At 33.8% G+C, this 24,446-nt stretch overlaps 3 protein-coding genes across 4 annotated transcripts; 2 read left to right on the forward strand and 1 right to left on the reverse strand.

The window, feature by feature from the left end:
* The first annotated feature begins 1,792 nt into the window (after positions 1-1,792).
* Positions 1,793-12,482, forward strand: LOC120329047 (alkaline ceramidase 3-like). 2 transcript variants are annotated; one of them, XM_039395659.2, is made up of 8 exons: positions 1,793-2,022; positions 2,113-2,223; positions 2,722-2,774; positions 8,183-8,235; positions 9,941-10,058; positions 10,971-11,128; positions 11,660-11,813; positions 12,212-12,482. In XM_039395659.2, the coding sequence occupies exons 1-8, from the start codon at positions 1,917-1,919 to the stop codon at positions 12,257-12,259; spliced, it is 801 nt and encodes a 266-aa protein (XP_039251593.1). In that variant the 5' UTR covers positions 1,793-1,916; the 3' UTR covers positions 12,260-12,482. The 2 variants fall into 2 exon arrangements, with proteins under 2 accessions (XP_039251593.1, XP_039251592.2); XM_039395658.2 differs by lacking the exons at positions 1,793-2,022; positions 2,113-2,223; positions 8,183-8,235; ... (2 more) ...; positions 11,660-11,813; positions 12,212-12,482 and adding exons at positions 2,982-3,573; positions 5,420-5,611; positions 5,941-6,132; positions 6,485-8,176 and having other exon boundaries at positions 2,724-2,774.
* Positions 12,483-13,263: 781 nt separating this feature from the next.
* Positions 13,264-14,735, reverse strand: LOC120327922 (non-homologous end-joining factor 1-like). The gene has a single exon (XM_039394292.2). It carries the CDS (start codon positions 14,614-14,616, stop codon positions 13,684-13,686), a length of 933 nt encoding a protein of 310 aa, XP_039250226.2. The 5' UTR covers positions 14,617-14,735; the 3' UTR covers positions 13,264-13,683.
* Positions 14,736-14,972: 237 nt separating this feature from the next.
* Positions 14,973-23,831, forward strand: LOC120329030 (uncharacterized). Its single transcript, XM_078114739.1, has 11 exons — positions 14,973-16,238; positions 17,097-17,312; positions 17,580-17,649; positions 17,835-17,967; positions 19,748-19,882; positions 20,018-20,105; positions 20,805-20,914; positions 21,281-21,559; positions 22,281-22,442; positions 22,613-22,771; positions 23,441-23,831. The coding sequence occupies exons 1-11, from the start codon at positions 15,692-15,694 to the stop codon at positions 23,531-23,533; spliced, it is 1,992 nt and encodes a 663-aa protein (XP_077970865.1). The 5' UTR covers positions 14,973-15,691; the 3' UTR covers positions 23,534-23,831.
* The last annotated feature ends 615 nt before the right edge of the window (positions 23,832-24,446 follow it).

The following is a 24,446-nucleotide window of genomic DNA, read 5'->3' on the forward strand; positions in this document are numbered from 1 at the left end:
AGCAAATCCTTTATAGTGAAAAGTATGATTAGACACGGGTCGCACTGGCATTATTACATACTGTTTGTTACATTACGTTCTTTGTCATTTCATTATCGTGTTTTCCTGATCCCGATGTCATTATGATTATATAACAGTGAATATTGGGTGCAGCTGACTCTGATAAACGTATTGTCATATCGCGCCCTCAGTCAATGTTTTTTTATTATTACATTTTTGCCTTTGTATAAAATTGTTTTTGGTTCTCGAATCATTAAATAAGGTAAGATTTACTAATTAATCCCGGAGGAGAGGAAAGCCGATAAGACAGCTTAAACATGTGACGAACCACGGCCTCTCGTCCAGTTACGAGTTTATGTCGAATATGGGGTCGGTTATTTTTTTCCAGAGGCATGGACTTGATGATGGAGGAAATTTAAAACACACGATATGAGGAGCCGGTGAATTATTTGCGAAAAAACAAACAATGTACATTTTTATAACAAGATGGCGAATGGGTGGAAAATACACTATCTAAAAAGGCGATCTAGGTGGCGCATTGCCAAATGAACGTTATGCGGGAATCGACCGCACAGCAACGTTACAACGGCTGCAAACGGTTCTGGGTAGGATAGGATTTACATATGTATCCCTGGGGAGTGAAATGAACGCCGTAACTGCTCAAATAATGCCAAACAAGAATATAATGTGAAATTTTAATGTACCGGTAATTAAAAAAGTCTGTAGCCTATAACACACAAGAATGTGATGTGAAAATTTTATTGTAATTAAAAAAAGTCGTACCGGTATAGCGCAGAAAGAAATTCTTGAAACACACGTTTAGTTCAAATCAAACTTACTCAATTTTCAACTAAGCAGGTATGTCCGGGTCTTACTATATACTGAATAGAGTGCGAACAGTGCAGAAGAGAGGGAAACATTTTTCTTTCATTACCGTTATTTATTAGCGTCCATGAAATTTTAAACAATTTGATGGGAAACCGTATACAGCTGAACAGTGGTAGGGAATGATCACAAGTTAATATCAGTAATTTGGCATGAAGCACCCGGCCTAACCTGGTACATATAGGCTACTGTGTTCAGGTTGTGCGCCATCTTGGTGCACATACTTCTGGAGCTCCAAAACTTCTTTGATTTGCTTATTGGTGTGCTCATATTGCGTCATGTTAGGTTATTTAAAAAAATTGAAGATTACTGATAATCTAAACTTGTGATCATTCCTACAACTGTATACTGTTTCCCATCAAATTGTTTGAAATTTCAAGGACGCTAATAAATAAAAGAAGAAAAATATTTCCCTCTCTTCTGCGCTGTTTCGCGCTCAATTCAGTAAGTAGTAAGACCGGGTACCGGTATGTCCCATTAGGTTCGCGCAAAAAAGACTTTTATTTAAAAAAACTGAAAATATGGGGTCGTTTGGTGTTATTTCAGTATTTAAGCACTTACGGCATTAATTTTCACATCACATTTGTGTTAGGCGTTATTTAAGCAGTTTCGACGTTTAGTCTATTTCCGTACTTCACGAGACCTGTTGAAGAACATACACAAAACCATGAAGAAGATTGGGAAAGTCAGGGGGTGGCAAAACCTCTAAAAAGGCTTAAAACTTGTTGAATTGCAAGTGTCAGTTCACCCATCCGATCAAGGACATGCAAGTCAGCAATTGGGTTCCAGGTTTTTAGGCTGTGAACTGTTGCAGTATCTCAAATTCTTTATAATCAACCAGTTTCAAATGTTGGACTGTTCAATTGGCATTTGTAATTTATTGAAGCTGCATCATTTCATTAAATTGATTCTTTATTTTGTCAGTTTCTATTGCTATTCGTGCAGACGTGGGACTTTGTCTAGTTTTTTTAAGTGTGCATTTCTGATCTTCAAAGAACAGATTCACTTTCAAATTTTGAATTATCTGGTTGATGGCACCAACATCTGTGGACAAGGAAGGAGTGTGGGGAAAACGAACATCAACGTTGGATTGGTGTGAAGAAAACTACGTTGTCACTCCTTACATCGCAGAATTCTGTGAGTTTTGGGAATTTTGTGATATCTCTGAATTAGCCTACTGATTTTTCTATGCCAAATTTTTCTTGACATTTGTATTTTTATACACAGGGAACACCATCAGTAACATTGTTATGATAGTTCCTCCTGCTGTATGTGCATACTACTTCTGGAAAAAGGGACTCGAATTGCGTCATATACTTTCTGGAATTTCTTTGTTAGGTAAGGGTTGATCATGATGTTGATGTTTGATAATTATATGGCAAAATTATAGAAAATATTGTAATAAATTATAGTATTGTAAAATATTCCCCATATCTGGGTGTTGTGTTGGGTATGGTCGTTTACGTTATATGTTTACTAACAATTGCAAAATTATATTTTTAGATTACGGTACATTTTTTATATTCACTTTAATTCTAAGATGCCCCCAATGTCAAATTTCTAGGAAAGAACATGCAATGCAACACACTGCATGTTTGGAAATAGCAGGCTTTGACAAACTTTATTGCTTAAATTTAAGAATACTATTTTTTGCAATTTTAATGTAGTATTAGGCTATGCAAATACATGATGATATTTACAATTAAACAGATTATTTGTATGGGGACATCAAGGTTTTATGCTATTAAATCTTCAGTTGAATATATCTGGTAATAATAAACCAATGCTTCTTAAAAGCAAATATTAATATTGATATCTGATATATTTCTATTATAGTTGTTGGTGTTGGATCATGGTGTTTTCATATGACTCTGCTATATGAAATGCAAGTAAGTCAATTCTAATTCAGTTTGATAGGATAGGTTTGATTCAAATTAATGTTTTATCTGTATATATTATATTTATTTTTGTGATATCATAGTGCTATAATTTGTAAGTTTTATGCTTTTTTCACTGAAATTCACACTGAAAATATATTCACAGATACACGACCATCTTAAAATATTTTATCTGCAATGGTATGAACTTTTGTTCAGGCTCTGTAGTGGTCCAATAAAAGGAATACATATTAAATAAATTGACAAAACCAGACTTCAAAAACCAAACAGTATAAAAGAAAATTATGCCGCCCAAACCAGTTCCAGGAAGGGGGAGAGGGGATAGAGGAAGAGGTGGTAATCCAACAAGAGGTAGAGGAGGTATTCAAGGCAGACAGTCCAAAATGAGACAGAGCAACCAACTTTTAAATCCTAAGACTTCAACTATGCAGAGAGGAATAGTTCAGAGAGATCAAGCAGGAACATCTCGTGGTAAACTTATCGGAGGTGTTTTAAGCGTAATCGTAGTTTTAGGAGGAATAGGCGCCGGAGTGTTCATGAGTACAGCTGCTTCTGATGAATCTGCTAACTCTGATCTAACAATAAATCCAACGAAGGCTTCTACTACAACTACAGCTGTTCCGAAGGTTACCACAACTACAACACCGCCACCACCTGTGGTATTAGATGAGAAATGGATCAAAGCTCGAGGGGAATGTGGGAGACCGAGACAAAAACCAAATCTCGGCAGAATTGTCGGTGGAACAGAAGCTGTCAAACATTCATGGCCATGGCAAATAGGACTTCTGCAGTAAGTTAATTTTTAATTGGATTTCATTACATACTGTACATCCTTATTATAATCATGTTCTGTTTGTCGAATAAAATGTGAAGGGATATCTGAAAGGGGTTGAATGATTGCCTAAAATTTTAAAACCTTGGGTAAACATCTTTCAATATTTCAATGAAGTGAAAGCTTAACTGAATTCCATTTTTTCGATTCAAATTTATCCAAAGTTCATATCATAGATTTACCTCGCACACAATCGCTGGTGAATTTGGCTTTCTTTGCTATCAAGTACACACTTCGAGAAATAAGATTGGGAATATTCGATATCCTAAGTTATCCACAAGGATGTACTTGTTTTAAACATGGAAGAAGAATAGGTATAATTCATAATTGCTTTGTGAAACATGCTATTGGTATTTTTAATTTTTATTATGAGCACTGGTAAACCTATATTCGGGAATAATTGATAACAGAAATCAAAAAGTATTTTTCAACAATAATGAGAGGTCTTTTGGTCATCGAATTATTACAAAAAAGGACAGAAAATGTTGTTCCAAATGGAATCATGTGGAAAATTTTATTGGCGAAGGGCACCCACCACTTCCTGTGCATTCGTACACTTTTATAGATAGGTTGCTAAGTGGAAATTAGTGATTAAACTACCGTATTTCCTGATATTTTCATTTGAGATTCTGGATTCATAATTACAATTACGGTAGTCTCGAAGTTGACATTTTTTAACAATTAAAGCCAGCCATATGGTCAGATTGAGAAATAGACAATAATAGGGCTTGCTTTGCAGGCAATATTCAAGCGGAAATAATATCTCATAGAAAAACAAAAGTAAAACAAAAGGCATCAAGGTTCTGCAGTTGTAATCTAGAGTCAAATTTTTTAATATTTATGGATGAATATAATTTTAAGAGCTGAATTTCATATATCTCAAACCCCTGATGTTTATGTAATTCTTGATTTGAGCTTCAGGCAGAATGTGAAATTTTGAAACGAACTCGTGTCATGTGGCAATGGCCTGTAATTGTTTATATAAGTCTTTAAATATTTACTATCTTATATTATGAAGTATTTCAACCTTCGGTCTCTGTAATCTTTTAGCTTGTAGCGATTTTTATCATCCACAGTTTCTGTGAAAAATAGTGCTAGAGAAAGACGTTAATAATCATTATGATATTCTGTTAATTTCATTTCCTAGTATTCTCAATGTGACTGTCAGTCTCCTGTTTGGATTTGTCATTAAGAAAGCCTGACCTGACCATGGGCAAGCATAAAGGTCATTAGGTTGACCATAAACCTTTTATATGATAATTGCCAAATCGTTGTGATTGATTGCTTGTCGTCAGGGATTGGTTTGTAAGAGCTATGATTTTCACATATCGATAAAACTAGAATTGACCGGTTGAGAGACCATGATACAAATGTGATTTAGCCATCTATTCGGCTTTTCTTGCTCCCAGGATAAATATGAAATATTGAAAATCTATCCTATGATTCCTGTGGCACAATCCACCTACAGCAAGAGAAATTCTACTTCAAGTAATCCAGTTGAGGTGGCAAATACCAGTTCATCTGGTGTTAGGTAGTCCACGACCATAACCGTAGTTCCAAACAAATATTCCTGTTCTTCGTAATTAGATATTAGAGCCTTAGGTGTCGCTGCTCGATAACCATATTTAGGTCCCGCAGCTTGCCTTCTCTAGTTTAAATATATGCTTATCTTTTTTTTCATAATTTGTCTATGATTGCTTTTTTACTGGTTGGAAAAATCTAATTCGGCTAGCATACTCATCCATGATTTTCGTTGAAAAAATATCAAATAAAAATACACCATGTAAAATGAATCCTAATTTAGATACAAGCGATATGATGCAAATACAGCTTCCGTAAAAGCCATCTGTGGAGGAAGTCTTGTCGGTCCAAAATATGTTATATCAGCATCACATTGTTTTCTGAATAAAAAACGGACAAGTGTGAGCAAAGATAAAGATCGCTATAGAGTTTTGGTTGGTGCTCATGACAAAGGCAGAGAAAGTCATGGAGCAAAGTATGTATTATTACTATTATACAATGGCTTTTAATATCTGGTTATTACGTGGATTGTCCAAAATGTCAGTATCGTTGAATCTATTTGAAACTGGTTATATGCAAAATAGTAGATTTAGTGGCTGTTTTTCTAGGCCAGTAGTTTTCAAACTTTTTTCATCCTGCCACACATGACACAGGTTTGACGTTTGACAAGTAATTTGTCAGGAGAAGCTAATCTTGTTAACATGAAATTTAAATCTGAGTCTGAATTTTAAATTTAACTCATACATGGCATATTCTGTATGAACAATGCAACTAACCTATTATTTTTATTTCTTGCTAATGCAGAATGCTTGAGATAGAATCACTGCATCACCATCCAGATAATAACATGGCAACATTCACAAGATTAAAGCAAATACCAGCTCATGACATTACAGTTATTATCTTAAAAACAATTGTGGATCCAAATGATATTTCACCCATGACAGGGTTTGTGTGTTTACCTCAACCCAAACTGAGGCCTCATGTCGGCAAGAAGTATGTGCTTTTAATCTAATTATATAATTGCTTAAATTTATTTTAACATGATAATGCTATATTCATTATTTGTCTGTGGACTTCAAAGACTGAACCGGAAAGATTCTGGCCCTTCCAAGAGTAGATGCTCATATATCTGTACAGAGCCTTACTCAGAGTAAAAGTCTTAAACATGTATAAAAATGACAATATTGCAACAACGACTCATTAGTCATTACCGTGGTGAAATGCTTGTTTTGGCAACTGAAAGTCTTTTTACTAAGAGAAAATAAAATCTTACCCTGCACCCCATGTACTCTGGATATTTCTAAAATGCTTTTTAATGTCACTGCCATACATTTTTCAATTACAGTTGCTGGGCGACCGGATGGGGATTAACCAGTGGCACAGGATTTGATAAAGTTTTAAAACAAGTTAAGCAACCTGTCACATCACAATCAAATTGCATCAAAAAATATGGAGGCAGAAAAATAAATTATGATGTTCATGTATGTGCAGGACCTCACAAAGGCAATCAGGGAACGTGCCAGGGGGACAGCGGTGGGCCTTTAGTATGTCAATATGAGGACGGTGCATGGGTTTTACACGGAGACACCAGTTTTGGTCCAAAACCCTGTGGATCTTCACCTGGAGTATGGGCCCAGGTTTCTTATCATATGGATTTTGTCTGCTGTGTCTTGAGAGATTATGGCCCTTGTAAAGATATGAAATGTGAGATGCAGTGAAGGCTACGCAATATGCACTATCGAATATAGTCGTAGCTTTTGAAATGAATAAACAGGGGTATTGATTTTAGAACAAGATATCAGCTGTTTTGCACCAGGGTGTTTTACTACAATGACTTAGGTATGGAACAATGAATTTAGCAAACTCATGTATTGAGTAGCAGAAGCAGATTGATATCTATCTAAGTATTTGTAATCGAGTAGTAAGCCAGGGAGAGAAGGTATTTTGCACAGGCAGATGAAATTTTGAATAACTCTACCTAGAAACTAGTACTGAGTGCCACCAAATGTAAGGTTTTCAAATAATATTTTGGTTCATGTATGACATTGTTGCTTTTATTTCACACATTTACTTTATTACAACTTTGTATGATCTTTTCTTTTTATTACTATTCTGTAAGTAAAAAGTATTGAACCACTGATCCAGATCAGTCACTTTTTTGCATACAGCAAAATATTGTGTAAGAGATCTTGGTATTGTAGAATGGTTCTCTTACTCTTGACCTATGACAATTGTTTACTCCAGTAACAGTGCTCGTATGTTCCAAACCTCAGAATCTATATGGTTTTCCATATAAAGTATATTTATTATCTCTGGATAGTTGTTTTAACTGAATCATCACTTGCACAAGAGATTACCCACAATCTTCTATGTGATAAACAGCACATTTGGCCATATACCCTTTCGCTTGCTAATACTATATTTTCCCTGGTACACCTGCATTGCATGTATATTTTTCTCAATTTTGGTCTTTGAAGCTTTGGTCTTTGTGACTTTTTGAGGTATTTTAATAACTGTATCTCAATTGAATATCTCTGAAGTCTTTCTATGAAAATGCATATAGTATTATTCCAAGCAATATTATGGAATACAGTGAACATATGTGCTATTCTGAATTTTACTATTTTTAAATGTTAAATTTACTTGATCGTTATCATATTTTGAGAAGCACGATTCAGAATGTCTTTGGTTAAATATAAATCATTTTTATATGGATTCATTCAATATTTATTGATGAATATATAAACGGCATTTTTTGTTTGTCATACCATCTCGTATTTTATTTTGAGAATTGACAAGTATTTTAGTATGATTGTCAAAGAATATTCATCAAATCATTTCCTCCTATAAAATTTGATATACCAATAAGTATCATCGAATATATTATTTTGAAAAACAATTATCACAAATATTTTGTCATTAACCCAGTACTATTCAGTCAAATTTTTCAGATTGTTCTCTCATATTTCTACTGGCCTTGTTATGTTCTAAATTCTAGAAGATTAAAATGTAGTTTTACTTATTTCATTAATGTGTATTTTAGTTACTGGATGAACTGCCTATGATCTACGGTTCCTGCGTTTTTCTTTATGCTTTGTGAGTATATCGGTTTGTTGAAATGTATATGAGAAAGCATGTAAATTTTTTATGTCTTGCAATAAATTTTACAGTGTGAGGTGGAATTTGTATCACTTGTAGCTACTACATTATTCATACAACTCATGTTTAGAAATGTGTTACTGAAATCCTTATGGATACGTTACTTTCTGTTGCTGTAACTGATTTATCACTGATTGACTCGCCTTGAATGTGCATGTATGATGCTTTGGTGAAGTGTTTTGTGGTACATTTGGTTATCACCTCGAGCTATCTTGCTTGGTTTATGGTGAGAATTGGGCAACCCAGGAAAATATTATCCATTCCTCTTCCACGCATATCTGTAACTTTAGAGATTATACCATTTTGAAAGCATATTGGTATAGATGAAAGATTGGTACATGATAAGATGTGCATAAAACCTCTGCATGTGTGAATCTTTTTGAACATTGCTTCATTCGCAATGAGCTTCCTGCTATGTAATTTAGCTGCTTTCAAGTCTGCTCAATAATTTTATTTTCTCTTTCACTCACTTTCCATCGTTTAGTTAGAGCGTCTGTATCAAATTTCAACCATGTTTGCACGCCCCTAATTTCAGTTACAAAAATTTGGTTGACTTGTAGTATGTCTTTTTGGATTGCTATAAAATTACGCCTCTGTGCTGCCTGTATGATGACCTAGCCCTTTTTAGAGTGGCCAAATTAGGAACCATATTATAGGCATTTCTATTTTTAAATAAAGTAATATTGCTTCTCTAGTTCAGGGGTTCCCAAAGTTGATTGACCACGGGCCAAATTTTGAAGCAGAAGGACATTTGCGGGACAGAAAAGGGGATTGGCAATTTTGAATTTGAAAAATAAGCTTCAAGCTTACCTAGCATCGCAGTTTATTATGTAATAAAAATAATAATTAGGCGATAGAATACCTGAGGAATAACAAGCACGACTTTCTTTTTTTGAACATGTTTGTTTGACTTTTGTATGAATTCAGCAATGATTTAAATTTTTAAATACGCGCGTCTGATCATAATCGAAGAATGCTTCGTCTCATGATGGCGCCTAATGTTATATTCCTTCAGAACTGGAGTATTTTATTGGCAAAGGAGACAAATCGCTGAAGTTTGATTCTTTTCAATAAAGAAATTAGAACACTTCCATTCATCTTAAAAAATGTCTGTTTTCAGTGTCTAGTTTTCGTTTTGTGAAATCTTTAAGCCATCTTAATATATGGCTGATACCTAAAATACTGCCGTATATAATCCGAATACCAGTATAATTGAATTGTTATGAATATACACTTGCTTAAACTATGATAATGATGTAACAATTGGCGGTATCTAAAACGCAAAATAGGAAACACAGAAAGTGTTATACGTATTAATATTAATTACGAGTGAAGTTTAACCATTAAACTATTTCACTTGAGTTTTGCGGGCCATTTTAAATCATTACCGTAATTGGCGGTTTGGGAACCCCTGCCCTAGTTGCATTACTTGTGTGATTTGAGATGCTCAAAATCATCACGAAAATGACAAAAGAATATTAAACAGATTTAATTTTATGACTTGGCATGCTACACTTTGTGCCCATGAATCTTAAGGCATCTAGGCCAAATAATAATTCCAGTGCTTAACCATTAATCAGCATGCTTTTATTGCATTTGACAACGGTGGCAGATTTTCCTTCACAATATGCCATATTTTCAGGAATCACCATGCACACAAACCAAATCACCGAGACTACACATATGTATTTGCACTGATTTTAACATGTATTTTTGTTACCATTGTCTACCTCTACTGGAAAAATCCAATGTTTCACGAGGTTCGTACTCGCGTCTCTAGTGATGTGTATAAAGATGATTTATCTTTTATATGATGATATAATATACATTGAAAAAATAGAAATTATTGGCCACCATTGCTAACGTCAATAAAATATAATTTCCGAATTGAAATTTTGCCCAGTTTTTTTCTACCCCCAACAAAACTTTATTTGCTTGAAACAGTCTTTACCTCCTAGATGGTGCTATTGTGTCTGTGCATGAAATGCGCAGGACTATTTTATTCAAAGCTGGCAGCTTGAGCCATATGCTATTTCCTAGGTGGTCAGATATCTTTTCTTACGAAACATACATATGTATATATTTAATAATTTATTTATATGTACTTAGTTGCTGCACATTTATATTATTGCTGCATGTGATAAGGTTTTCTACTCTTGAAGTTCTGAGTTCATTTTCATTATGCTTCACTTTTTACATGCGTATTAATGCCAATTAAATGCAAATGATCTTGTGCGGCATGATTTTCACAATATTATTCATCAGGATGAAGCAAATCCTCAAAAATGCTGGCCTGGCGGATGATCATTAAATTAAACAATTTGGTAGAATATTTTGGAGATGATTCATCATGTGTCATGAATTAGGAATACAAAATGACCTTTACTGTTATTAATTTATTGTAAATTCTCTCATGGAGAGCTGTTGCTGATTGAACATTTTTAGTAGTGAAAACAAACATTTCATAGGAATATTTAACATCTAAACCCTGTTATAAAAATAGATTTTATGATGAAATGACTTTTCCTGCAGAACATTGCCATAGTTACTATGTAAATTCCTTTCAAGTTGTGGTGTTGTGATAATGTAGGAACTGCGGATGGTACGTACGCTGGTTCGTTCTGGTGGCATAACTCAATAAGGATTTTGTTTCAAATATTTTGTTATTTTAGTCTAGTTATGGATTCTTAGTATTCTACCTCCTCTATGAAGCACTCAAGGCATGCAAAAACCATCCAGAAATCATACCTTGGGCTGGAGTTTCCCTTGTTATCTATGCATCTGGCTTTGTACTGTGGAATATAGACAACAACTTCTGCTCTTCGTTGAGGTGAGACGAGTGGAGTTGACGGCTGGGAAGATTTTCTCTCAAAATTGATTATTTCTGGTGCAATTTGGTCCCAGGACAGTAGTTGATCAAAAGTGGAAGTCACATTGGCTTTATTTTGATTATATTACTTTAGTGCATTTCAATTTATTTTTAGCTCTGACTATGATTTTCAATCTTTTATGGTCCGTGGAACACTTTAGTTCATAAATTGCCTGCGGAACACCAAATCGAAATTCAGATTTTTTAGAAATAAAAGATCCGATTAACTATAAATTTCTCATCTATTTTGGCATGGGAATAATATAGTGAAAATACCAATAGATTATGACTCAAATTTGATGCGGGAAACCTGAAAATCGCTTACAGAACATCAATGTTCCACAGTGTAACGGTTGACAATCACTGATTTATGATAATGTGCCCGATCGTTCTATGTGTCGGCTACAGCATGCATCCCGTTCAGATAAAGTATTGTATATAAAACTTACTTTGCAGGTAACCAGCAGGTAATAATTTCTGTTTTCCTTACAGACATACTAGAAAAAATCATCTGCACCCTGCAGTTGGACCTGTTACCCAACTTCATGCATGGTGGCATTTACTTACTGGCACTGGCACCTATCTACACATTTTGGTTTCGGCATATGCCAGGACTTTGCATCTCAAGAGAGAGAGTTCGATAAAGGTAACAAACATTTCTGTGAAAATGACAATTATTAACGAAACAAAATTCAGATAGACAAGAGTATCAAAATTCAGTATTTAGATAAAATACATGCAATAAACTAGTCCTTCGGTAAAATCAGTCATAGAGCAAATTCAGAGTTTGTAAGTACCTATATACATTAGTACAATAGATATGGCTTATATCTGATGCAATATTTATGTGACTTATCAATGCTTATTTTCTAATTGAAATTCATAATCTCTCGAAGTATTTATTTTGGTTCTGGGTATAGTGGCCAACAGACTCTGTGCATGCCAAACGCATCGCTCCAACTCCTTCATTGTATTGTTAACTATTATTCTGGTGTGTTAATTTCTTCATAATCATTTAATAATAGTGGATGTTATATCTTTCAGCTGCTTGGGGGAGTGTGGCCTTATTTACATCTGGGAGAAAAGGTTTAATGAGAATACACAACATGCACTGTGCCTGTCAACAGAAGCAAATTTGGTGTTTTAATTGTAGCAAAATCATTTAGATTCAAAAAATTATATTTAGGTAATTATTGTTATTTGTGGTGTTTTTATATATAGCTCTGTGTATAATTTTATTTTTAATTCTTGAATTAATTTGAATCTTTTACCCAAAGAAATATAATAAATGGCGAACATGGTACTAAGTTAACAACTTGGTCTGATAAACTCAAGTTTGGGACAGTTGGTTCAGGATGATTGATGTTTGTAGCATATACTCTGTTCAGGTAATAGAACAGCTCTCAATTTTGTTTGTGGGATGCTGAAAACAAGTCAGGACTCGTACAGTAAATAACCACTTGCAAGGAAAGTGGAAATGTGATCAGCTCAATATAATTGACATATGTCCCAATTGATCCGATTGAAATTTCAAATTCATTAAAAAAGCTAGCATGAAGGCTCGAGAAAATTTTAGCTGGAATGCTAATAGCCTTTGCATGAACATATATTTTAAAAATGATTTATCACTAGGTTGTATATGTGAAAAAATTTCTATAGCTGGATTGATCGTGAAAACTGTCGATATACCACCTGGAAAGAAACAAATTGTGTGAGGCCATTTGAACTTGCTCTAATCAGGAAACCTAGTAAAGTTTGTCTTTCATTCCCCAAAGATACAAACTGATTCTTAGCAGCAGCGTAAATATGCCAAGACTTGACCTTTGTCTACGGGAAATGGGAACAATTACAGCTATTCTAGGTCATAAGACAAGTACAAAAAGTCTGATTATTATGGAGGATGAGGCAGGATGAATATTCGAGATCTCCCATTCTTTGTAATTGATAATGAAAGAGTGTGGTTTTCTAATCCGAGTCAATTTGACTTCAATTATCATCTAAATAAAAAAAAACATTCTGCCTAGATCCCATGTAAGTCACTGTGTAACAGTAAATATAAAATCTAACACATTTAAAAAATCCGAGAACTCGTCCTTCTCATAAAAGTGATTTATTGCAAATTATACCAAGTATGACAATTGTGTAATTAAAACAACTATAAACTTGTTCGAAGTTCGAAATATTATGTAATTGATGTTATGTGGAACATTCTGCAACAACTTATTTGACAACAATAAATATTTATATCAATATTTTAACATTTCTAAGTATTTTAGGCATTCACTGCTCGTGTAAATACATTTCAGTAACTTTTTGATTGCAGTAATCGATCGACTTGCTTAAAGATTAGTGACCTCTTCAGATATAAAAATAGTTTCATATGTTTATTATCAAAAATTACCTGAGGAATAGTTAAAATAAGCTATTCTCATTTTATGCCTTTTGCACTCGAGCACAAAGGTTTAGAAGGATGGTATCTTGAACCAAATGGCCTACATTCACATTTAAGGTTTTTATCAAAAGAGCTTTTTCCTCTTGTCTATGACTTTCTTCTTCTTTGTGGCCTTCTTTTGTTCCTGATTCGAAGCTCTCTTCACTGGTGCAGGAGTAGGCTTTGCGTCTACATCGCTATCAGAATCAGACAAAACTTCGACTCCCATTGGTTGTCTTCGTCCTCCCCGAATGATTCTGTTCTTCTTGTGTCCAGCTATTTTAGCTGTTGCTCTTTTCACAGGAGAATCTGTTTTTGCAACTCCTGATAAAGAAGATGAGTTACTTATGGATGGAGGACTATTTGCGTCCGCTTCCACATCAACTAGTTTCAGATTTATGGAATCATCAGTGGCAATCATAAAACTATCTTTGATAATTGCACTTACATATTCTGAAGTCTGTCTTACATCTTTCTGAAAAGCTTCTGAATCAAATTCTGAAGTTTCCAAATATGGTCTGGAAACTTTTGATCCACTTTCTTTATAATCTCGAATTTCTGCATCTTTCTTTTTTATAACCTTAATGAGTTGATCATTAGAGCATTGTAAACTTGCCACAAGCTTCAAGAAAGGTTCAACAAAAAGTCCAATGCTCATTTGAGTTTGGACCATTTTGCAAGTGAATTCCCATAAGAACGGGATTCCTTCTTGAAATGAATTTTTCAGGCTGATGGTAACTAATTCTTTTGATGTTTCAACAACCGTAAAAACATTTGTAGTATGATGAAGCAATGTTTCTTGAATATGTAGAAGAATACTTTGTGTTGGTGCTTCTAATCTTCGATTAAGTTGTTTGCATCTTATTTTTATATCATCGTTTGAAAGGGATTCTTCCCAGATGTTCACCAAATCGCAAATGATAAGATTGTATGAAGAATTATCCTGACAGTTCAACTTGATAAGAAACTTCGTTTCGCCTTTATCACAAGTAAGCAATTTCCAACCTCTAGTTTCCATTTCATTCAATAAACTTAACAAAAAAAAACACAATATTCTGCTATATAAACATATTATGTTTGAGACATTGGGAGGAACGGAATGTCGACATCAATATATTGAAATTTTGATCTAGTGGTGATCATGATTAAATAAACGTTAGAGTTGTTGCAAAGTTATTCATTCAAGTTCAAACCACATAGGGAAAGTTGGGACACTTTTTTTCTTTTGCATATTTTGCGCCGTTAATTCTGCATATTCACTTAAATTGGCGGGACTAATGCATAGAGGGGTAAATGTAGTTTTTATTCAGCGACTAAGAAATTCCCTTGCGACACACATCTTACTACCAAAATGCTTTGAAAAACGTCTGTCAAGTGTTCCACTGTACCCCACTTGTGGGGCACATTCGGACAGACCCTCAGTCTGTCAAAATTCAACGAAGTATGCCCTTAAAAATAAGAAATTAATCAGCATAATCGTCTAAAGAACAGGGAGACTTCAAATTTGAAGCTTTAAATTTTTAAAATCAATGTTCAACTGAAATAGTTCAGATATTTTGACAAAAAATTTCGCAAACAAATTTGGTTATTTCCTTCCTCGAATCTAAATCTGGAAATATTAATGATTTTCGAATATATTTCATATTGGGCCATGGGTCGAAAGAAACCATAATATTACACTAAATATAACAGAAAGTTGTTGAATATCGATTTACTAACGACGTGATAGAATTATTACCGGTGCCAATATCTAAATATTTTCTAGCGGTTTAAAATGCACGAAATTAAACGGGGAAAACCAAACTTCAAACACACAAAACCAGCAAACCGGCGTATTTCAATCGCGAAGTTCGAAAGCTGTGGAAATGGGGAATTCCCCTAAACATCACCGTTTGAAGTCAAAAGTACCTCGCTAGGTGACGCATGTGTATCAACAAACTTTAAATCATTTCAGAGGTTTTGTCCTCGCGTACGTCTCGCATTAAGTATGCGGCATCAACTGAAGGTCGTCTTCTGCGTTATATGAATGTGGCGTATATATATGCTATAACTAAAAGTACCCCGTGTATCTGTGTTATTGTTTATTATTAAATATGTTGAGCTACATGATCAAATCATCAAGTTATGGTCCGTTCGAGGACCATTTTTCCAGAGAAGAAACATCTGAGTTTATATCCGAGCGTGCCATGACGGTCCTAAGTCGAGCTGCAAAGCGTAATGTCTGCAAACAACAGTTGATGCTTATGAAATCATCCTCACCTTGGAAACAAATGACGCCGAGGGAGAATGCGAGATCAGCACCTGAAAGAAAAAGATTTTCAGGTAAAAGAAGCCTTGCATCCTCAGCCCCGCCAATGATGCGCCAGCCTCCACAAATTACAATAGAAGAAGCGAGTGTTGAAAGAAATGAGGATAATGATGATCATATTGGGATTGAGGAAAATGAAATATCTGCGCAAGATCCTATTTATTGTGCTTCAGCACCACCAACAGCCTCGAGCTTGAATACCACAGTTGAAAATGTTTGGGAAGCTAGGCCTCCAATGACACCTCGACAACAAACTTTACCACAATATCCAAACTTACTAACAAGACCAAAATATCAACCAGTTGCTAAACCTTTGCATCAAGCAAGACCATGTGAGTTTTTAAGTATGAAAATATAATAAAAACTTCAGTACAAGATTTGATCAATATAACTGCAGGCTAGGCTGCTTTTGCCTATTCAATCAACATAAAATTTGAAAAATGCAAAAGATCATTGAAATTAGTTTTCAACATGTATGTGTATAGTGTAATACAGACTCAACTAGACAAGTCAGTATTTCACATAGGCATTTTTAGGTCGGGAGGAATATATGGAACTATGAGAAATTTTTCTATATAACATATTTCCATGTCTTTTGCTCGCAGTGATTTCCCTACATCCATCCCCTGCACCCCCACCGCCTTAATTTAAAGGTGTGACACTACACTTTAATTCTCAACTTGGAATATAATTGTAGGGAGTAGATATAATTCTAGAAAGTATCATCATATATACCAGTGAAGATGGTCACGTCTAGTTACAAATAGTTTTATTATTACTAGTAAAATATATACCACCAACTAAATTTCGAAACATCCCCCTTCCTAAAATGAAAAGTCGAGAAACATACTGGCTACAATACAACCAAGGCTCTGCACATGCAACCACTGATATTGAAGGCTATATAAGGCTATTTTTAGTACTGGAAGCTTTCTGGTTGTTTACTTAATTTGTTATACCCTGGGTAAGGTGGTGGGCACTGAACCTAAAAACTCAACCATGGTTGAGTCCCAGTAGAAGAAATTACGTCTTTTAAAGTTTAAACCTCTCAAACGACAGCTCTGCATTCAAAAAATCCTTTTGACACTTTACTTTTCTTTGTTGCTACTTATCATTTGTTGTCGTTTCTCATAATTTAGATCTAATATATCAAATTCCATTCAAGTTCTATGTATACATTTAAATCACAGCAACAACTGACTGGGACTGGGTACGTTCAAAGCTTCTTAGTCGAGATTCAGTGAAACGTCCTGAATCGTCAATGACGTTTGATGACTTCCTAAATGGCCTGGATCCTGACTCTGATGAATATGACACAGATTTGGAAGATGCTTATTATACTGAAGAACACGAACCTTATGATCCAACAGGAATTTGGCACTACGAGAAATTATGTAAAATTAAAGGTACTTTCTGTTTACAACCACACTCTAAGCTTATTGAGATATTCAACTGTCCCAAATTTTTCAAGTTGAAGTTTCGTGCTCTGAGCCTTTGAGTACTTGTGGCCATATTATTTTGTTTTAATGAGATAACTTTTTGAAGATTCTGGTGGCAATTACCACGATTCTGAATATTCAAGCAGAATAGATATTAGTTTAATGAATATTTGTAACACATATTTTAATTTATCATTATTAAATGTAGTCATTTTTTCTTTTTATTTATTCAAGGTACTGTGCCTGCACGTCAGGTTGTAGAAAAACTTGGGAACAAACATATTCAGTTCAGACTAAATCACAGGTAAGAATTTGAAATGAAATTTAAAATTGAAATATTGAAGATTCAAAGTGAAAGTATTTATTTACAAATTTGTTTATCGAAAATATTGTTTTTGATTTTAATTAACAAATCTGATTATATAGGAAATTTCAATATGCGCTGTCATGCGCTTTTCATTTGTCTTGATATGATAAAACACTTTTCAGGTACATTGGCACAAAAGATAGTGAAGCTCTTGCAAATGGTTTAAAAAACAATGATTTCATTGAAGATCTTGATTTATCTGATAACTGTTTAAGTGACAGAGGTGGACAACATGTTGCTAAAATGATGAGGCAAGTAGAAAGAATATTGTTTCCCTATTTAAACATAACTTTTCCTCCTTGATCTGAAAAATTTCAATGCTTGAAAAACATGTATGATCTGAAGAATTAGTTTGAATTATAAAATCAAAGACAAAATGGAATTTTACCAAATAGTGAATTTATATTCATTTCATAACCATTTTTTGAAAAAGATTAGTATTAACACGAAATTTGTTAAAAACTAATTTTTTTAGAAAAACTCAAAAGTTGAAAATATATTAAGTTTCAATCTTGATATTTTGCCAAAACATATTGACTAGATTTAATAAACCAGGGTCGCACTTCTACCCGACCGATGAAATTTCCTTTTTTCGTTATGGTTTGGCATGGCGACGCTGATATAGCATTGTTTTAAGCAAGATTATCGTTGTACATTGTCTGACTAAATATTATTTCTTACTGATGTTTGGATAATACGATTTGTTGGTAAACAATGGTGTAAAAGTTTAAATTGATTATGAAAGAAATATGATACAAAATTTCAGATATTTCTGTTAGCATTTGCCATACTTGGTTTTGGATACAATATGAGCTGGTTGCAATGAATATATATATCTCACCATTAATTCATGTTTGGTTAAGCCCGATAGGGGTTTAGAAACTGACAATAGATAATCGTGATGTGGGAGGTTTGACTGTATTGTTTTTTTGATTGTTCTAAACACAACTTTCAATAAAGAGATTTGTTGGTTATCTTTTGATCCTTTGTAATTTCAATGTTTTGTCTGCGTCCCTAGATCCCTCCTATTCGTGGATTATCTATTGTTAAAACAGTCTTAATTGTATTCTAATACGCGTCAGTGCACGCCATTTGTAATTTGAAGATTTGATCATAAAATCCACAAAACAACGTGAGCTATTATTTGTTTTGAGGTTTACCACACACTTCACTCTATTGATAGGGCTCTTTGTATTGCTTTGAACCATAAACTTCAGAAATGGAATGTGTTCAAACATTCAATCACACTTAGATTTAATTTATGCAATTTTGAATGAATGTTACCGAGTATTGCCCAATATAAGGTTATAAATATCCATATCCCTATGTTTGCTATATCAGTGATTGGAAAAGTTAACAAAACTCAATTTTCCTATTCATTGTATCAAAGAATGTAGTATACAGTCAGGCAAGATTATCAGTGATATTTGTAAGATGGACCCAGTTTGATTAAGTCCTAACCTATCTGAGAAAAAATCCGCAAAAGAAATATTAAATATCCTAAAATACAAAATATCTTGTTAGAAAAAAAAACATGTTCCATATTCAAAACAACCACCTCACTTTACGAATTCCATGGATACGCATTTGCATGTTTGAATAATTTTGATGTTCAAGTAATTTGACTGAGCGTCATGACTCAATCGTTAGAATGACGGTAAAGCAGATTGGAGTTAAAGGTGATGCTTGGCTATTCTTCGAACCAGAATATAACTGGGTCAACTTTTCTAAACTCATAGCATATGTTTCTCAATCACAATAGCCTGATATATATATATATATCAAAACAAATTGCTGGACTCCTTGACACTGTGTGGGCTGGTTACGACTTACTCTACCATCAAGTCCATTCATCTAAAACAAATAACTAGTAAAGTATTTTAAGCTGTCCTAACGATTTTTCTCTCAGGATAAATATGAAAATCCTATCCTATCCAGTGTAGAAAGCATCACTTTGTAGTATAAATTCATAAAACACAAATCTTTTACCAGCAAAACTGCTTAGTTTTGAATTTTGCATAACAATTTCAGGAAGAACCGTCAAGTATATCGACTTGATCTCAGTTCAAATTGTCTTCAGTGTGATGCAGGAAGATATTTGGCTCAAATGTTACTTTATAATCGACATTTGACTACACTGTGTTTGAAAAAAAATAAACTTGGAGATAAGGTATGGGTTGCTATTTATGTCAATGTCTTCAACTTTTCAATTGAATTCATTTCATCACCTTTTAAATCTCACATATCCCATTATCTATCACATCATCCCATAATTTTTTTGCATGTCATCTCAATTATCATATAGGAAGCACTATTACTTGCTGAAGTTCTGCGAGTCAACAGATCATTAAAATCACTAGATATCAGTCATAATCAACTTGGTGATAATGCAGGTAATTTTGGGATTTAACTTCATTCATTTGCTGCTTGTCATTTAGTTTGAACAAAGAGTGTTGTGAACATTGGTGTCTGTCATAGTCATTTTAAAAGTAAATTAAATGCTATATTATATAAATGCTGTTAACCGTTTCCAATGCTTCCATACTAGCATGTTCATTTGTTGGCCATATGATTGAGCCATATTATCTCTTTCCTCTTCCCCTGGACAAACGTGTTAATCTTATCCCATCCTAACAACCACATTGAAATGGTCACTTTATCATTACTGATCAGTTCTTTTGGATGGAAAGTTTTCATTAGTTTAGTTACATTCAAATGGCTGTTAGGTTGTCTTGCTCCCAAGTGTATGTCTAAAATCTAACTAATTGTGTTTTGTATTAATTTGCTTAATGAAGTATACAAATTGTGTTCAATTGAATCATTTATTGTATCCAGTAGTGGGATTCAGCCGATTCGCACCGGTTCTATAGAACCGTCTCACAGAATTTTATGAGATCAGCGAACCGGTTAACATTACATGACTTTTTGTAACAGAACGCCTCAAAATATGACATTTGTGTGATGGAACCGGCTGACAAAAAATTTGAATCCCACCACTGATTGTATCATATATTGTATTACCTTACTCAATCAAATATATAAGGATAAATAAAAAGGATTTTGTAATAAACTATATTCACCATAAAATTTAGGTGAAGCATTTTCTGCTGCACTTATGGATAACAAAACTCTGAGAAGTTTTAATTTATCATGGAATAGTTTATGTAAAAGAGCTGCTGCTGCCATTGCAAGAGCCCTTGATGTAAGTCGTGTATTTTGTTTTGTGTTGTCACATAAAATCTCAAATAAGAAATCAATTCATGTAATTTCATAACTTTTTTCTATAAGTACACTCAAATGTTGAAGTATGAATAAGATTTTGAAGGCTTTGCATTTTAAAATGAAGTCAATTGTGTTTTTTGGTCGCTTGATTCCAGGGATAAACATATTGATTTGATGGAAAGGATCAAAAGTTCTGAAGACGCCTGTATTAAGTGTTGTTCACGGTTATCTATGATTAAATTGATAACACTTATTTGATCTGTACATCTGAATTGTTTCATCTTCTGCCTATGCAGTGTGTATCTTTCTATCAATCAGTGATTGGTGATAATTTTTATATCTATAGATAAACACAACACTCTTCAGCCTTGATTTATCTTATAATGGGTTGGGAGATGACGGAGCAGCCTTACTTGGTCATGCTTTGCGAGAAAACTCAACTTTGCGATTTTTATCTCTTGCTGTAAATCATATATGTGGATATGGAGCCGAACAACTAGCAACCGGAGTGTCTGGTGGAATGATAATGACAAGGAAGAAAAAGAAAGCAAAAATGGGAAGAACAAAATGTGGATTGCAATATTTGAACCTTGATAGAAATCCACTGGGTATTCGTGGAATAAAGGTATAGTGTGAGCTGGTGATATGATTGAGTAAAAATGTGTTAATGAACACGAAGTATACATATGGACCGTTTGGTTATTATGTTGCTGTTGCTCATCTTATTCTTTTTCTTCATGTTGTGAAAAAATCGCTCATCCCTTCAATTGCTGGACCACTTGCTCCAAAATTTTCAGTGGTTGAAGATTGTATATTTTGAATACCCTGCATTGGCTTGCAGGTTTGATTCCTGTGGTGGAGATAATTACCTATGAGAGGATTGCAATCCTGTGGGGATAATTATGTAGGAGAGGATTGCTTGACTCCTCCCCGCCATAGGGTGGTTCAAGTAACCACTGGTCGGTTACGGCTTCCTCCACTATCAAGTCCATACATCGAAAACAAACGCCTACTAATTCCATACCCGACATGGGCCGGTAACGGGACCCGAGGTTGTGGTTTTCCATATGATTAAGCATCGGCTTTCCTTTTTCCCGAGATATATATGTTAATCCTATTCTATATAATGCTTAATATGAAAATGTGAATGTGTATGGTTTCAATGAAAATTTTGAGCATTTCAGATTATTTAAGCTCAATAGATAGCAAAACTGCAGCAACAAAATATTCACATATAAAAGAAGTCTAATACATAGATATTTCTAGTTAGTAATTTGTATCCTCGATAATTTTTTTTACTAACATGTGCCGCTCAAAACATTAGCATATTTTATTCATCTCAATAGCTACTTCTTCAACGATTATCCAAAGAGAAGACGCTTAAAACACTCAGTATCAGAGAGGTCGTTTTGAATGATGATTTACTAAAACAGATCAGAACATTGAAAACAACTTCAAGCAAAGAAATCACTTTATTGCATGAAGGACAGGATCAAGTTGAACAAACGGTTTGTCCAATAGTTCCAAAAACTTTAAACTGCCAAGTTATAATTTTAAAAACCGCTAGAAATATCAATAATTTACTTCTTTGTCCAGAACTTGGCATGAAAGTATCTGTTGAAATAAATGTTGGGAGAGAATATCAAACATTTAGACATGCTATGTATATTTAACCTAGGAAGCATCTTTGATGAGAGGAATCAGAGTTTTGAACACATCACTTGAATCTTTACATGTTAAGATAATAGATGTTGTTAATGCATTGGATAACAGAGGAATTGGTGCAAATGTATCAGATTTGAGAAATGTACTTGCAGAACACACATCATTAACTGAGGTGGGTTGTTAGTACATAATAAACTGTTTTTTCTCAATATACCCATAGTGGTCTAGGAATCTTCTGCTATGGAGCCATTGCTAACTAGCTCACATATGTACACTCATTAGATTTTTATCTTTATCTTTCAATAAGGGTCTTCTGTGAGATTTATATTCTATTTATCTTGATCTTGCTGCAGTGATAGGTTTTTTGACCTTCAACTTAATGGTGTTGGTTCAAATATACATGACAAGTAATTTGGGTCACAACAATAGTACATTGATACTGTTGTTATAATTGTTTGAGTAATTGCAATCAATCAATCAATCTTTTATTTGTGTCATCACAAAAAATAGGCATATAGAAAAATGTTACAACAAATAAAATATACCGATCGTGTTAATTGTGTGACCGGAGTTGTGAGGAAACTGTAGAGGTCTACTATCAAACAGCTTAGCAACAGCTGCAATCATCACTGATATAAATATCATGAGAAGCAGGAATTTTATGTCCCCCTTTTACACCTTTCAACTATTGTTCGGGAAGATGGCCTAACTATGTTAGCTTTTCAGATAAGGTATGAAGAGTTTGATCATTGATTTTGCTCAGCTCAAGCCCACCACTTTGGCCCAAGATGGAAAGCTATTCTGTATTATTAGAATTGTTACCGATTATTTTTTCTTGCAGTTGGAAATTGAATATGCAGTTAAAAGTTTGGATATAAACAATGATGATATTGTACAATACAAAGATATTGCCATTCACTGCAGAGGTTCTTGAATATATGTTGTCATTGAAATCTTACTGTGTGTGAAGAACACCTCGTTACCAATTTGAACCAAGCAATGACTTAAATTCAGAACATTCATGATGCATGAATATTGACGTTGTGATAGAAATAAAAAATTCTGAAGAAAAGTTTCATGTGTTGCGAAATCTATGCTCTTCAACTTAACAATGATTACATTGTTACATTACAATGACTACAAATAATTTGTGTGATATTTCAAACGTTTTTCATATTACACCTTTCACTTCGGATGTCACGAAAATTTAATTGGAGATGCCAGTACTCCAATGGCTTGTTACTTTAGGATTATTAAAAATCTATACATATGTATTTAAAATAGTATATATTATTTTACAGAATAATTTCTTTTTAGTTTTGCGTATTGAATTTGTACCTTGTAATGTTACCTTTGTTGAATCTCCTACACATTGAGTTCTTGCTTGTTTCCCTAACTTTATTTAATCTTTATATTTTTTATGAACTATGAAGTGCCATCCACTGTTTACCATCACATGTTGTTTGTTAAAGAGAGCATTAATGAAATATCTCTATATTCTTGCCATGTATTTTGTATGCATCTATTGCAAATTCATTGTATTCTTTAACTTTTTTGTTATAATTCCACTGTGAAATATACATGTTGATTGTTACACTTTTTTTTCGCAAAAAAAAATATTTATTTTACAGTATATTCATTTGTTTTTAATGACATATGTGAAAACATCAGGCTGTTCCAGTTTTTAAATTATACAACCTAATTACTTAAAGCAAGGGCTGGGAATCAACTGATTTAAATTGGTTGATGATTGCAATAAATTTTGATCTTGAACCGCAATATCAGATATTGTAATATTTATACAATTGCCTATAACTAAATTTATCTTAGTTTTTTTTTAATCATAA

This window comes from Styela clava, chromosome 7, assembly GCF_964204865.1.
Source record: "Styela clava chromosome 7, kaStyClav1.hap1.2, whole genome shotgun sequence".
Taxonomy (NCBI): domain Eukaryota; kingdom Metazoa; phylum Chordata; class Ascidiacea; order Stolidobranchia; family Styelidae; genus Styela; species Styela clava.